This window comes from Scyliorhinus canicula, chromosome 16 (genome assembly GCF_902713615.1).
Source record: "Scyliorhinus canicula chromosome 16, sScyCan1.1, whole genome shotgun sequence".
NCBI classification, from domain to species: domain Eukaryota; kingdom Metazoa; phylum Chordata; class Chondrichthyes; order Carcharhiniformes; family Scyliorhinidae; genus Scyliorhinus; species Scyliorhinus canicula.
The window spans coordinates 144579520-144593297 of record NC_052161.1 but is presented as its reverse complement, the minus strand read 5'-3'; the positions used below and the strand labels follow the sequence as shown (position 1 = coordinate 144593297).

The 13778-nt window shown below is 55.3% G+C and overlaps 1 protein-coding gene across 2 annotated transcripts in view; it reads left to right on the top strand.

Annotated features, from left to right (window-relative positions):
- vwa5b1 (von Willebrand factor A domain containing 5B1) overlaps window positions 1-13778 on the top strand; it is a 218079-nt gene that overhangs the window by 87138 nt on the left and 117163 nt on the right. For both annotated transcript variants that reach the window (XM_038773086.1, XM_038773085.1), the window contains one exon: window positions 3198-3400. In XM_038773086.1, the coding sequence (XP_038629014.1) occupies window positions 3198-3400 (203 nt within the window). The remainder of the gene's footprint in view (window positions 1-3197; window positions 3401-13778) is intronic.

Below are 13778 nucleotides of genomic sequence, written 5' to 3'. Positions count from 1 at the left end.
TTACTGAATTACAGCCAGCGTAGAGACAAGTGTAAGACAGTTACTGAATTACGGCCAGCGTAGAGACAAGTGTAAGACAGTTACTGAATTACGGCCAATACTGAGACAGGTGTAACATGTTTACTGAATTACGGCCAGCGTAGAGACAGGTGTAACACGTTTACTGAATTACGGCCAGCGTAGAGACAGGTGTAAGGCGGTTACTGAATTACGGCCAGCGTAGAGACAGGTGTAACACGTTTACTGAATTACGGCCAGCGTAGAGACAGGTGAAACACGTTTACTGAATTACGGCCAGCGTAGAGACAGGTGTAAGGGGGTTACTGAATTACGGCCAGCCTAGAGACAGGTGCGATGTCTTTGCTCAATCCCCCCTATCGTCTTTCATTATTAAGTTGTGAAGTGTGGGCTTGATTTTTTTCTATGGAATGATATTTAAACTGTTGGCTGTAAAGATAAAAAAATTACTTTAACTTGCAATCTGAAGGTGTTTTATTAATGATACTAAATATATTGCTGCACAGAAATTAGCAGGAATTTAAAGAAACAAACAATGAGAAATCATTTTTATTTTTCGCAGTTTGTCTCTTCCCTTCATCTTAATATTTGCTGCACGTTTTTAACAATCTCCTCCTGCACATCGCACAATCTCCTCCTGCACATTGCACAATCTCCTCCTGCACATCGCACAATCTCCTCCTGCACATTGCACAATCTCCTCCTGGACAGTGGTGGGAAGTTGTGTGTGGAGGCTGAGGAGATAAGCGAGATACTAAATGAATACTTTTCGTCAGTATTCACTCAAGAAAAAGATAATATTGTGGAGGAGAATGCTGAGACCCAGGCTATTAGAATAGATGGCATTGAGGTGCGTAGGGAAGAAGTGTTGGCAATTCTGGACAAGGTGAAAATAGATAAGTCCCCGGGGCCGGATGGGATTTATCCTAGGATTCTCTGGGAAGCCAGGGAAGAGATTGCTGAGCCTTTGGCTTTGATTTTTAGGTCATCATTGGCTACAGGAATAGTGCCAGAGGACTGGAGGATAGCAAATGTGGTCCCTTTGTTCAAGAAGGGGAGTAGAGATAACCCCGGTAACTATAGGCCGGTGAGCCTAACGTCTGTGGTGGGTAAAGTCTTGGAGAGGATTATAAAAGATACGATTTATAATCATCTAGATAGGAATAATATGATTAGGGACAGTCAGCATGGTTTTGTGAAGGGTAGGTCATGCCTCACAAACCTTATCGAGTTCTTTGAGAAGGTGACTGAACAGGTAGACGAGGGTTAGAGCAGTTGATGTGGTGTATATGGATTTCAGTAAAGCGTTTGATAAGGTTCCCCACGGTCGTCTATTGCAGAAAATACGGAGGCTGGGGATTGAGGGTGATTTAGAGATGTGGATCAGAAATTGGCTAGTTGAAAGAAGACAGAGAGTGGTAGTTGATGGGAAATGTTCAGAATGGAGTTCAGTTACGAGTGGCGTACCACAAGGATCTGTTCTGGGGTCGTTGCTGTTTGTCATTTTTATAAATGACCTAGAGGAGGGCGCAGAAGGATGGGTGAGTAAATTTGCAGACGACACTAAAGTCGGTGGAGTTGTAGACAGTGCGGAAGGATGTTGCAGGTTACAGAGAGACATAGATAGGCTGCAGAGCTGGGCTGAGAGGTGGCAAATGGAGTTTAATGTGGAGAAGTGTGAGGTGATTCACTTTGGAAAGAATAACAGAAATGCGGAATATTTGGCTAATGGTAAAATTCTTGGTAGTGTGGATGAGCAGAGGGATCTCGGTGTCCATGTACATAGATCCCTGAAAGTTGCCACCCAGGTTGATAGGGTTGTGAAGAAGGCCTATGGTGTGTTGGCCTTTATTGGTAGAGGGATTGAGTTCCGGAGCCATGAGGTCATGTTGCAGTTGTACAAAACTCTAGTACGGCCGCATTTGGAGTATTGCGTACAGTTCTGGTCGCCTCATTATAGGAAGGACGTGGAAGCTTTGGAACGGGTGCAGAGGAGATTTACCAGGATGTTGCCTGGTATGGAGGGAAAATCTTATGAGGAAAGGCTGATGGACTTGAGGTTGTTTTCGTTAGAGAGAAGAAGGTTAAGAGGTGACTTAATAGAGGCATACAAAATGATCAGAGGGTTAGATAGGGTGGACAGCGAGAGCCTTCTCCCGCGGATGGAGGTGGCTAGCACGAGGGGACATAGCCTTAAATTGAGGGGTAATAGATATAGGACAGAGGTCAGAGGTGGGTTTTTTACGCAAAGAGTGGTGAGGCCGTGGAATGCCCTACCTGCAACAGTAGTGAACATGCCAACATTGAGGGCATTTAAAAATTTATTGGATAAGCATATGGATGATAAGGGCATAGTGTAGGTTAGATGGCCTTTAGATTTTTTCCATGTCGGTGCAACATCGAGGGCCGAAGGGCCTGTACTGCGCTGTATCGTTCTATGTTCTATGTTCTATGTTCTATCGCACAATCTCCTCCTGCACAATGCACAATCTCCTCCTGCACATTGCACAATCTCCTCCTGCACATCGCACAATCTCCTCCTGCACAATGCACAATCTCCTCCTGCACATCGCACAATCTCCTCCTGCACATTGCACAATCTCCTCTGCACATCGCACAATCTCCTCCTGCACATTGCACAATCTCCTCTGCACAATGCACAATCTCCTCCTGCACATCGGGGGCTGTTTTTTCTGAACATCCTGTTTGACTGGGAGATTGGGGCAATGACAGATCTGAAAAGCTACTGCACCCACCCAATTGGGGTGGGTCAATTAATTATTAGGTAAATGAACCATGTTAAAATCTTTACCCTTCCTCCTGCGCAGAAATCTAAAGATATTCATCCGCACTCTGACAAGCTGCCACACAAACCCACGGTGACATGAAATGACCTCAATCCTCTCCTGCTAACTGTCCACCCACATTACTCCAAATCAAAGTCTTCATTCCCAGTGTAAATTTCAATACACATTCCTGCTGATGTCTGTAGCTGGCCCACATTACTCCAAATTAATTCCAGTGATTTGATGCCTTGAAGTTGCTTTATTCTGTTGCCATGGAAATTATAAAAACACATTTGCATCTGAAACCAGATATTTGACATTAACTAACAGATAATTAGAAATGTTAAAATTCCATAGCTTTTAATTGTAATGTTTGAAAATAAATCCTTGCAGGAGACATTGGCTGTGGCCTGTGACTATATCGGAAAGATCAGGGCTGATATGGGAGGAACAAACCTACTCGCACCTCTAAATTGGATCTTCCGACAGCCAATGCAGAGAGGTCACCCCAGGCTGCTGTTTGTGCTGACTGATGGTTCTGTCAGTAACACAGGCACTGTACTGGACCTGATCCGTAACCATGCCCGTTCCAGCAGGTAATACACAAGACTATCTTCTTCAGTTGGCTTTAAGTTAAAAGTACAGTTTTCTGTAAAATTGGATCTTTTTTGGATGTTGTCCTTTTGTAATTTCTTTTCAACTGCGAAGCAAAGGTAAAGACAAATGTTCTTTTTTTTAAAAGGTTTTCACTGAAACTCTAACATCAAAATTGTACATGAAAAGCAGGCCATTCAGCCCAACTGCTTCATGCTCTTTTTATGCTTGAGAGGGATCTCCTCCCATCTCTTTCATTGAATTCCATTATCACCCGTTCAGAATATCAGTATTCCACCAGTATCCCATTAGCATCTCATCGCTCCATTAACATTCCATCGGTGTGCTATCAGCTATTAATATCCCATCATTCATCCCCTCTCCTCTCACAATCCTCTCAATATCAGATTTGCAATATCCCAATTACACTTATCATAGAATTTGGTCCATCGAGTCTGCACCAGCCCTTGGAAAGAGCCCCGTCCACCCTATCCCGTAACCCAGCCCTTGGAAAGAGCCCCCTCCACCCTATCCCGCAACCCAGCAATCCCACCCAACCCTTTTGGACACTAAGGGCAATTTATCATGGCCAATCCACCTAACCTGCACATCTTTGGACTGTGGGAGGAAACCGGAGCACCCGGAGGAAACCCACGCAGACACGGGGAGAACGTGCAGACTCCGTGCAGTGACCCAAGCCGGGAATCGAACCTGGGACCCTGGTGCCGTGAAGCAACAGTGCTAACCACTGTGACACCGTGCTGCCCAATATGTCCTGAAGCCGGACAGAATGGAATCATCCGGAGCATTAGCTCTCCGAGGAAAGAATAAAGGTGTAAGAATGCTTAGCTCCATGTAGTACCCCAGCATACTCTGCCCCATCGTGGAGCAGGGTTTAGCTCCATGTAGTACCCCAGCATACTCTGACCCATCGTGCAGCAGGGTTTAGCTCCATGTAGTACCCCAGCATACTCTGCCCCATCGTGGAGCAGGGTTTAGCTCCATGTAGTACCCCAGCATACTCTGACCCATCGTGCAGCAGGGTTTAGCTCCATGTAGTACCCCAGCATACTCTGCCCCATCGTGGAGCAGGGTTTAGCTCCATGTAGTACCCCAGCATACTCTGACCCATCGTGCAGCAGGGTTTAGCTCCATGTAGTACCCCAGCATACTCTGCCCCATCGTAGAGCAGGGTTTAGCTCCATGTAGTACCCCAGCATACTCTGCCCCATCGTGGAGCAGGGCTTAGCTCCATGTAGTACCCCAGCATACTCTGACCCATCGTGCAGCAGGGTTTAGCTCCATGTAGTACCCCAGCATACTCTGACCCATCGTGGAGCAGGGTTTGTTTCCCGGTCAGAAACCTCCCTTCGGTGGAAAACGGTGTCAGTATTCCCGGCTGGGTCACTGTCTGCGTGGAGTCTGCACGTTCTGCCCGTGTCTGCGTGGGTTTCCTCCGGGTGCTCCGGTTTCCTCCCACAGTGCACCTGTGTGAGCTCTGAACTGGAGACAGGTTTCCAGTCCAATGGAAGATGATTGGCTAGCGGCCGAAGCTGGAAGCCAATCAGAGGCTTTCCAGTTTCAGAGGACCTGCTGATTGTTCTTGTCTAAGACACGAGCCTTTACTTTTAAGACATGTCAGGTGAGTGGAATGTGTGCAGCCTGTCACATGTGGGGAGTATTGATACTCGCAGTGCCCTAGATGACCACATACATAGGAGGTGTTCCCAGCTGCAGAAGCTGGAGCTCCGGGTTTCGGAGTATGTCCTTTAGGGAAGGAAATCTGCCGTCCTGACCCTCTCTGGCCTACACGTGACTCAGACCCACAGCAATGTGGGTGACTCTGAAATGGCCGAGCCAGACACTCAGTTGTATTTATAACCGCTACGAAAACACAAAAAAGGAATGAAATCGGACGGACCACCCGGCATCGGCCCAGGCACCGGGAACGGCAACGGCAAACCCTGCCCTGCGACCCTGCCCTGCCCCCCCAGCCCTGCGACCCTGCCCTGCAACCCTGCCCTGCGACCCTGCCCTGCCCCCCCAGCCCTGCGACCCTGCCCTGCCCCCCCTGCCCTGCCCCCCCTGCCCTGCGACCCTGCCCTGCGACCCTGCCCTGCCCCCCCTGCCCTGCGACCCAGCCCTGCCCCCCCCAGCCCTGCCCCCCCTGCCCTGCCCCCCCAGCCCTGCCCCCCCAGCCCTGCGACCCTGCCCTGCCCCCCCAGCCCTGCCCCCCCCTGCCCTGCCCCCCCAGCCCTGCGACCCAGCCCTGCGACCCTGCCCTGCCCCCCAGCCCTGCCCCCCCAGCCCTGCCCCCACTGCCCTGCAACCCTGCCCTGCCCCCCAGCCCTGCGACCCTGCCCTGCGACCCTGCCCTGCCCCCCAGCCCTGCGACCCTGCCCCCCCAGCCCTGCCCCCCCTGCCCTGCAACCCTGCCCTGCCCCCCCAGCCCTGCGACCCAGCCCTGCCCCCCAGCCCTGCGACCCTGCCCCCCCAGCCCTGCCCCCCCTGCCCTGCGACCCTGCCCCCCAGCCCTGCCCACCCTGCCCTGCGACCCTGCCCTGCCCCCCCAGCCCTGCGACCCTGCCCTGCGACCCTGCCCTGCCCCCCAGCCCTGCGACCCTGCCCTGCCCCCCCAGCCCTGCCCCCCCAGCCCTGCGACCCTGCCCTGCGACCCTGCCCTGCCCCCCCAGCCCTGCGACCCTGCCCTGCGACCCTGCCCTGCCCCCCCTGCCCTGCGACCCTGCCCTGCGACCCTGCCCTGCCCCCCAGCCCTGCCCCCCCAGCCCTGCGACCCAGCCCTGCGACCCTGCCCTGTCCCCCCAGCCCTGCCCCCCCAGCCCTGCGACCCTGCCCTGTCCCCCCAGCCCTGCCCCCCCAGCCCTGCGACCCTCCCCTTCCCCCCCAGCCCTGCCCCCCCAGCCCTGCCCCCCCAGCCCTGCCCCCCCAGCCCTGCCCCCCTGCCCTGCCCCCCCCAGCCCTGCCCCCCCCAGCCCTGCCCCCCCCAGCCCTGCCCCCCCAGCCCTGCCCCCCCCAGCCCTGCGACCCTGCCCTGCCCCCCCAGCCCTGCCCCCCCAGCCCTGCGACCCTGCCCTGTCCCCCCAGCCCTGCCCCCCTGCCTTGCGACCCTGCCCTGCCCCCCCAGCCCTGCCCCCCCCTGCCCTGCCCCCTCTGCCCTGCGACCCTGCCCTGCGCCCCGCCCTGCGACCCTGCCCTGCCCCCCCCAGCCCTGCCCCCCCTGCCCTGCGACCCTGCCCTGCCCCCCCAGCCCTGCCCCCCCAGCCCTGTCCCCCCTGCCCTGCCCCCCCAGCCCTGCCCCCCAGCCCTGCCCCCCAGCCCTGCCCCCCCTGCCCTGCGACCCTGCCCTGCCCCCCAGCCCTGCCCCCCCAGCCCTGCCCCCCCAGCCCTGCCCCCCAGCCCTGCCCCCCCAGCCCTGCCCCCCCAGCCCTGCCGACCCTGCCCTGCCCCCCCAGCCCTGCCCCCCAGCCCTGCCGACCCTGCCCTGCCCCCCGCCCTGCGACCCTGCCCTGCCCCCCCCAGCCCTGCCCCCCCTGCCCTGCGACCCTGCCCTACCCCCCCAGCCCTGCCGACCCTGCCCTGCCCCCCCAGCCCTGTCCCCCCAGCCCTGCGACCCTGCCCTGCCCCCCAGCCCTGCCCCCCCAGCCCTGCCCCCCCTGCCCTGCCCCCCCAGCCCTGTCCCCCCAGCCCTGCGACCCTGCCCTGCCCCCCAGCCCTGCCCCCCCAGCCCTGCCCCCCCTGCCCTGCAACCCTGCCCTGCCCCCCCAGCCCTGCCCCCCCCAGCCCTGCCCCCCAGCCCTGCGACCCTGCCCTGCCCCCCCAGCCCTGCCCCCCAGCCCTGCCCCCCCAGCCCTGCCCCCCCAGCCCTGCCCCCCTGCCCTGCCGACCCTGCCCTGCCCCCCAGCCCTGCCCTGCCCCCCCAGCCCTGCCCCCCCCAGCCCTGCCCCCCCTGCCCTGCGACCCTGCCCTGCCCCCCCCAGCCCTGCGACCCTGCCCTGCCCCCCCAGCCCTGCCCCCCCAGCCCTGCGACCCTGCCCTGCCGACCGTGCCCTGCCCCCCAGCCCTGCCCTGCCCCCCCAGCCCTGCCCCCCAGCCCTGCGACCCTGCCCTGCCCCCCCAGCCCTGCCCCCCCAGCCCTGCGACCCTGCCCTGCCCCCCAGCCCTGCCCCCCCAGCCCTGCGACCCTGCCCTGCCCCCCAGCCCTGCGACCCTGCCCTGCCCCCCCAGCCCTGCCCCCCCAGCCCTGCGACCCTGCCCTGCCCCCCCAGCCCTGCCCCCCCAGCCCTGCCCCCCCAGCCCTGCCCCCCCCAGCCCTGCGACCCTGCCCTGCCCCCCAGCCCTGCGACCCTGCCCTGCCCCCCCAGCCCTGCCCCCCCCAGCCCTGCGACCCTGCCCTGCCCCCCCAGCCCTGCCCCCCCAGCCCTGCGACCCTGCCCTGCCCCCCCAGCCCTGTCCCCCCTGCCCTGCCCCCCCAGCCCTGCGACCCTGCCCTGCCCCCCAGCCCTGCGACCCTGCCCTGCCCCCCCAGCCCTGCCCCCCCTGCCCTGTCCTCCTCACTAACATCTAGGGGCTTGGGCCAAAGTTGGGAGAGCTGACTCACAGACTAGCCAATAACAGCCTGACATAGTCATACTCACAGAATCATACCTTACAGACAATCTCCCAGACATCACTATCACCATTGTCCACAACATTGACTCTGGACCCCGTGAATCTCCTGGCTTCAGATTAAACATGGGTAAGGAAACCTCCTGCTGATTACCACATACCGCCCACCATCAGCTGATCAATCAGTTCTCCTCCATGTTGAAAACTACTTGGAAGAAGCACTAAGGGTTAACAGTGCAGAATATACCCTGCGTGGGGGATTTCAATGTCCATCAGCAAGAGTGGCTCCATATTACCATTACAGACCGAGCCTAGACTGGGACTGAAGCAGGTGATGAGGGAACCAACTGAAGTGTTGGCTCGTGTAGACTTGAGAGATGAAGAGAGAGAGTGTACTCTCTGCACTACGTGGAGCAGCTGGCATGCCTGGGCACCAAGCAAGGAGGCTTTTGAGGCATCAACAATCTCAAACGGGAGAATGACTGTGTGAGCACGATGTGTCACCTCAAAGCGGCAGGAGCCACTGGCAGCGATGGCATTGCCATTGTAGTCCAGCAATGTACACGCGGATGGCAGGACAGCAGGCTATACGCAGAGCTTGCGGAATTCAGACGTGATGAGATTGGCAGAAGCGCCAGTGTCCAGGCGGAACCTGACAGGGGACCGGTTGACCATAAGGGTGGCACACCACTCATCATCCTGGCTGGCGCTGTGGGCATGGACGGGTTCAGTGCCACGCTTTGGGGACATCCTGTTCGTAGTAACAACGCCGATTTGGAACGGGACCTGTGGGTCATTGCAGACACAGTCGGAATCAAGGTGTAGAGTAGGTGCATTGATGGCAGGCTGGATAGCCCTGACGTCTCTGTGGGGCTGGGTGGACCTTCGAGAAGCAGCAGGCATGGAAGATCTGCACATTGCAGCGTAGTGGCCTCGTTTGCCACACTGCAGGCAGCGTCGGGGCTTCGCGGGACATTGCCGCTTTAAGTGGGCGGAGCCGCAGTTGCCACACGCCGGAGCGTCGGGACGTTCATCGCCCCACCGCGCATGCGTGGGGTGATCCAGCGTAGTGCGCACCTGCGCGAAGCGGTCCGTGACGTCAGCACGCTCGCTGCGTGTAAGGGCGGGACTCGCGAAAAGTGCGCGAAATGGCCGCCATCGTTCAGATCCACAGCCTGAAAAGATTTAATCATTTGGACCCGTTCTGCCTGGTAAGGAGCTTGCCGCACCGTTTCAGCAGCCTGGATGCAGGAGTGGCGCGTGGAGGCATGTTCATGAAGCACACAGGTCTCAATGGCCGTGGAGAGTGAGAGCTGCTTTACTTTTAGTAGCTGCTGGCGCAGGGGCTCAGATTGAACACCAAAAACAATCTGGTCACGGAGCATGGAGTCAGAGGTGGACCCGTGGTTGCAGGACTGCGCAAGGACACGGAGGTGGGTAATAAAGGACTGGAAAGGCTCGTCCTTACCCTGAATTCGCTGCTGAAACATGTATCTCTCGAAGCTCTTGTTGACCTCGACCGCGCAGTGGCTGTCGAACTTCAGAATTATGGTCTTGAACTTGGATTTGTCCTCCCCCTCATCGAAGGTGAGCGAGTTGAAAATGTGCAGAGCGTGGTCCCCGGCTGTGAAGAGGAAGAGAGCAATCTTCCGTGCGTCCGAGGCAGCTTCCAGGTCCCTGGCTTCGAGGTACAGCTGGAAGCGCTGTTTGAAAAGTTTCCAGTTGGAGCCCAGATTCCCGGCAATGCGGAGAGGTGGCGGCGGGCGAACGGAGTCCATTCTGTGGGATGGCGCGAGACTGGTGGAAGGCAGATCACTGAAAGGTAGGTCTCAGAAGTGCGAGCATCCCTCAACTTCTGGTACCATGAAGTGTTGGCTAGTGTAGGCTTGAGAGGTGAACAGACACTTCCAACACTGATGAAGATTCAACTCAATTTTATTAACTAACTTCTAACTAACAAACACACGAGGACTGTGCGTCTAAATGATGCTAACATAAACTAGAGACCTAAGCCTTGTCTGAACCAGTTGATTCTCTCAGCACGTGGTGTGAGTCTGTGCTGGGCTGGATGAGTTCTTGTTACACTGAGAGGCAGCACCCAGAATGAGCGGGAACCGTGGTGCCCTCTGCCTTTATAGTGTGCGTATTCTAACTGGTGATTGGCTGCGGTATTTGTACATGTTGATTGGTCCCTGTGTGTGTCCATCAGTGTGTGTCTGCACCATGATATACTGGTGTATATCCATCAGTGTGTGTCTGCACCATGATATACTGGTGTATATCCATCAGTGTGTGTCTGCACCATGATATACTGGTGTATACAGTATTATGACTCCAACAAGAGGGAAAATCATACTTGACCTCATCCTCACCATCCTTACCTGCTGCAGATGTATCTGTCCATGGCAGTATCGGTAGAAGTGACCACCGTACAGTCCTTGTGGAGATAAAGACCCATCTTCACACTGAGGATACCCTTCATCAGGCCGTGTGGCACGACAACCGTGCTAAATGGGATAGATTTCGAACAGATCCAGCAGCTCAAGACTGGGCATCCATGAGGGGCTGTGGGCCATCAGCAGCAGCAGAATTGTATTCAACCACAATCAGTAACCTCATGGCCCAGCATATCCCCCACTCTACCATTACCACCCAGCCAGGGGATCAACCCTGGTTTAATGAAGAGTGCAGGAGAGCGTGCCAGGAGCAATATCAGAAAAATGAGGTGTCAACCTGGTGAAGCTACAACACAGGACTACTTGTGTGCCAAACAGCATAAGCAGCAAGTAATAGACAGAGCTCAGCGATTCCACAACTAACGCATCAGATCTAAGCTCTGCAATCCTGCCACACGGAAAAAAATGAAAATCACTTATTGTCACGAGTAGGCTTCAATGAAGTTACTGTAAAAAGCCCCTAGTTGCCACATTCCGGCGCCTGTCCGGGGAGGCTGGTACGGGAATTGAACCGGCTGCTGGCCTGCCTTGGTCTGCTTTCAACGCCAGCGATTTAGCCCAGTGTGCTAAACCAGCCCCTGTCCACATCCAGCCATGAATGGTGGTGGGCAATTAAACAACTCACCGGAGGAAGAGGCTCCATAAATATCCCCATCCTCAATGATCTTCAGCCAGAAGTGCTGAGTAGATGATCCACCTCAGTCTCCTCTGGATGTCCCCATCATCACAGAAGTCAGACTTCAGCCAATACGATTCACTCCACGTGGTATCAAGAAGCGGCTGAAGGCACTGGATACTGCAAAGGCTCTCACCCCAGACAATATCCCAGCAATAGTACTGAAGACTTGTGCTCCAGAACTTGCCGCACCCCTAGCCAAGCTGTTCCAGTACAGCTACAACACTGGCATCCACCTGGCAATGTGGAAATTGCCCAGGTATGTCCTGTACACAAGAAACAGGACAAATCCAACCCAGCCAATTACCGCCCTATCAGTCTCCTCTCCATCATCAGCAAAGTGATGGAAGGAGTCATCAACAGCGCTATCAAGCGGCACTTACTAGGCAATAACCTGCTCATGGACGCTCAGTTAGGGTTCCGCCAGGGTCACTCAGCTCCTGACCGCATTACAGCCTTGGTTCAAACATGGACAAAAGAGCTGAATGCCAGAGGTGAGGCGAGAGTGACTGCCATTGACATCAAGGCAGCATTTGACCCAGTGTGGCATCAAGGAGCCCGAGCTAAACTGGAGTCAATGGGAATCAGGGGGAAAACTCTCCGCTGGTTGAAGTCATACCCGGCACAAAGGGAGATGGTTGTGGTGGTTGGAGGTCAATCATCTCAGTTCCAGAACCTCACTGCAGGAGTTCCTCAGGGTAGTGTCCTCGGCCCCAACCACCTTCAGCTTCTCCATCAATGACCTTCCTTCCAGCATAAGATCAGAAGTGTGGATATTAACACTATACCCCTGTATGCTTCATCCGATTCTGTTGCTTATGTAGTTACATTGTATACCTTCTGTTGCCCTATTATGTATTTTATTTTATTCCCTTTTCTTTCCATGGACGGCATTCTCCCCTGTTTGATTGCTTCCCCTTCCACAAACATTCAAACCCTCCATCACCGACGAACACTGTCAGCCATCCCATCTACAAGATGCACTGCAGGAACTCACCAAGGCTCCTCAGACAGCACCTTCCAAACCCACGGCCACTACCATCTAGAAGGACAAGATCAGCAGATACCTGGGAACCCCATCACCTGGAGGTTCCCCTTTGAGTCACTCACCACCCTGACTTGGAAATATATCAGCGTTCCTTCATTGTCACTGGCTCAACATCCTGGAAGGATGCTTTTCTGATTGGAGGGCTGTGACTAGTGGTGTTCCGCAGGGATCAGTGCTGGGACCTTTGCTGTTCGTAGTATATATAAATGATTTGGAGGAAAATATAACTGGTCTGATTAGTAAGTTTGCAGACGACACAAAGGTAGGTGGAATTGCGGATAGTGATGAGGACTGTCAGAGGATACAGCAGGATTTAGATCATTTGAGACTTGGGCGGAGAGATGGCAGATGGAGTTTAATCCGGACAAATGTCAGCTATTGCATTTTGGAAGGTCTAATACAGGTAGAGAATATACAGTGAATGGTAGAACCCTCAAGAGTATTGACAGTCAGAGAGATCTAGGTGTACAGGTCCACAGGTCACTGAAAGGGGAACACAGGTGGAGAAGGTAGTCAAGAAGGCAGACGGCATGCTTGCCTTCATTGGTCGGGGCATTGAGTATAAGAATTGGCAAGTCATGTTTCAGCTGTATAGAACCTTAGTTAGGCCACACTTGGAGTATAGTGTTCAATTCTGGTCGCCACACTACCAGAAGGATGTGGAGGCTTTAGAGAGGGTGCAGAAGAGATTTACCAGGATATTGCCTGGTATGGAGGGCATTAGCTATGAGGAGCGGTTGAATAAACTCGGTTTGTTCTCACTGGAACGACGGAGGTTGAGGGGCGACCTAATAGAGGTCTACAAAATTATGAGGGGCATAGACAGAGTGGATATAAGAGACTTTTTCCCAGGGTAGAGGGGTCAATTACTAGGGGGCATAGGCTTACGGTGCGAGGGGCAAGGTTTAGAGGAGATGTATGAGGCAAGTTTTTTACACAGAGGGTAGTGGGGGTCTGGAACTCGCTGCCGGAGGAGGTGGTGGAAGCTGGGACGATAGTGACATTTAAGGGGCATCTTGACAAATATAAATGAATAGGATGGCAATAGAGGGATACGGACCCAGGAAGTGTAGAAGATTGTAGTTTAGTCGGGCAGCATGGTCGGCATGGGCTTGGAGGGCCGAAGGGCCTGTTCCTGTGGGTGTACCTACACCTCAGGACTGCAGTGATTCAAGAAGGAAGCTCACATCCACCTTCTGAAAGGCAATTAGGGATGGGCAATAAATGCTGGCCTAACCAGTGATGCCCACTTCTAAAAACTAATTTTAAAAAGTAACTGTGACAATATGTATGCACAGAATCCTTACAGTGCAGAGGAGGCCATTTGGCCCATTGGGTCTGCACTGACCCTCTGAAAGAACATCTTACCTTGGCCAAATTCCACACCCTGGGCGCGATGCTCCGCTCCCAACGCTGGGTGGGAGAATCGCGGGAGGGCCGGGCGACTCACGACACGCCGTCCTGGCACCCCCCACGATTCTCCCACCCCCTGCTTGGATGAATCACCGCTCGCCGTGTTTCACGGCGACCGGCGATTCTCCGGCCTGGATGGGCCGAGCGGCCTGAAGTTCCCG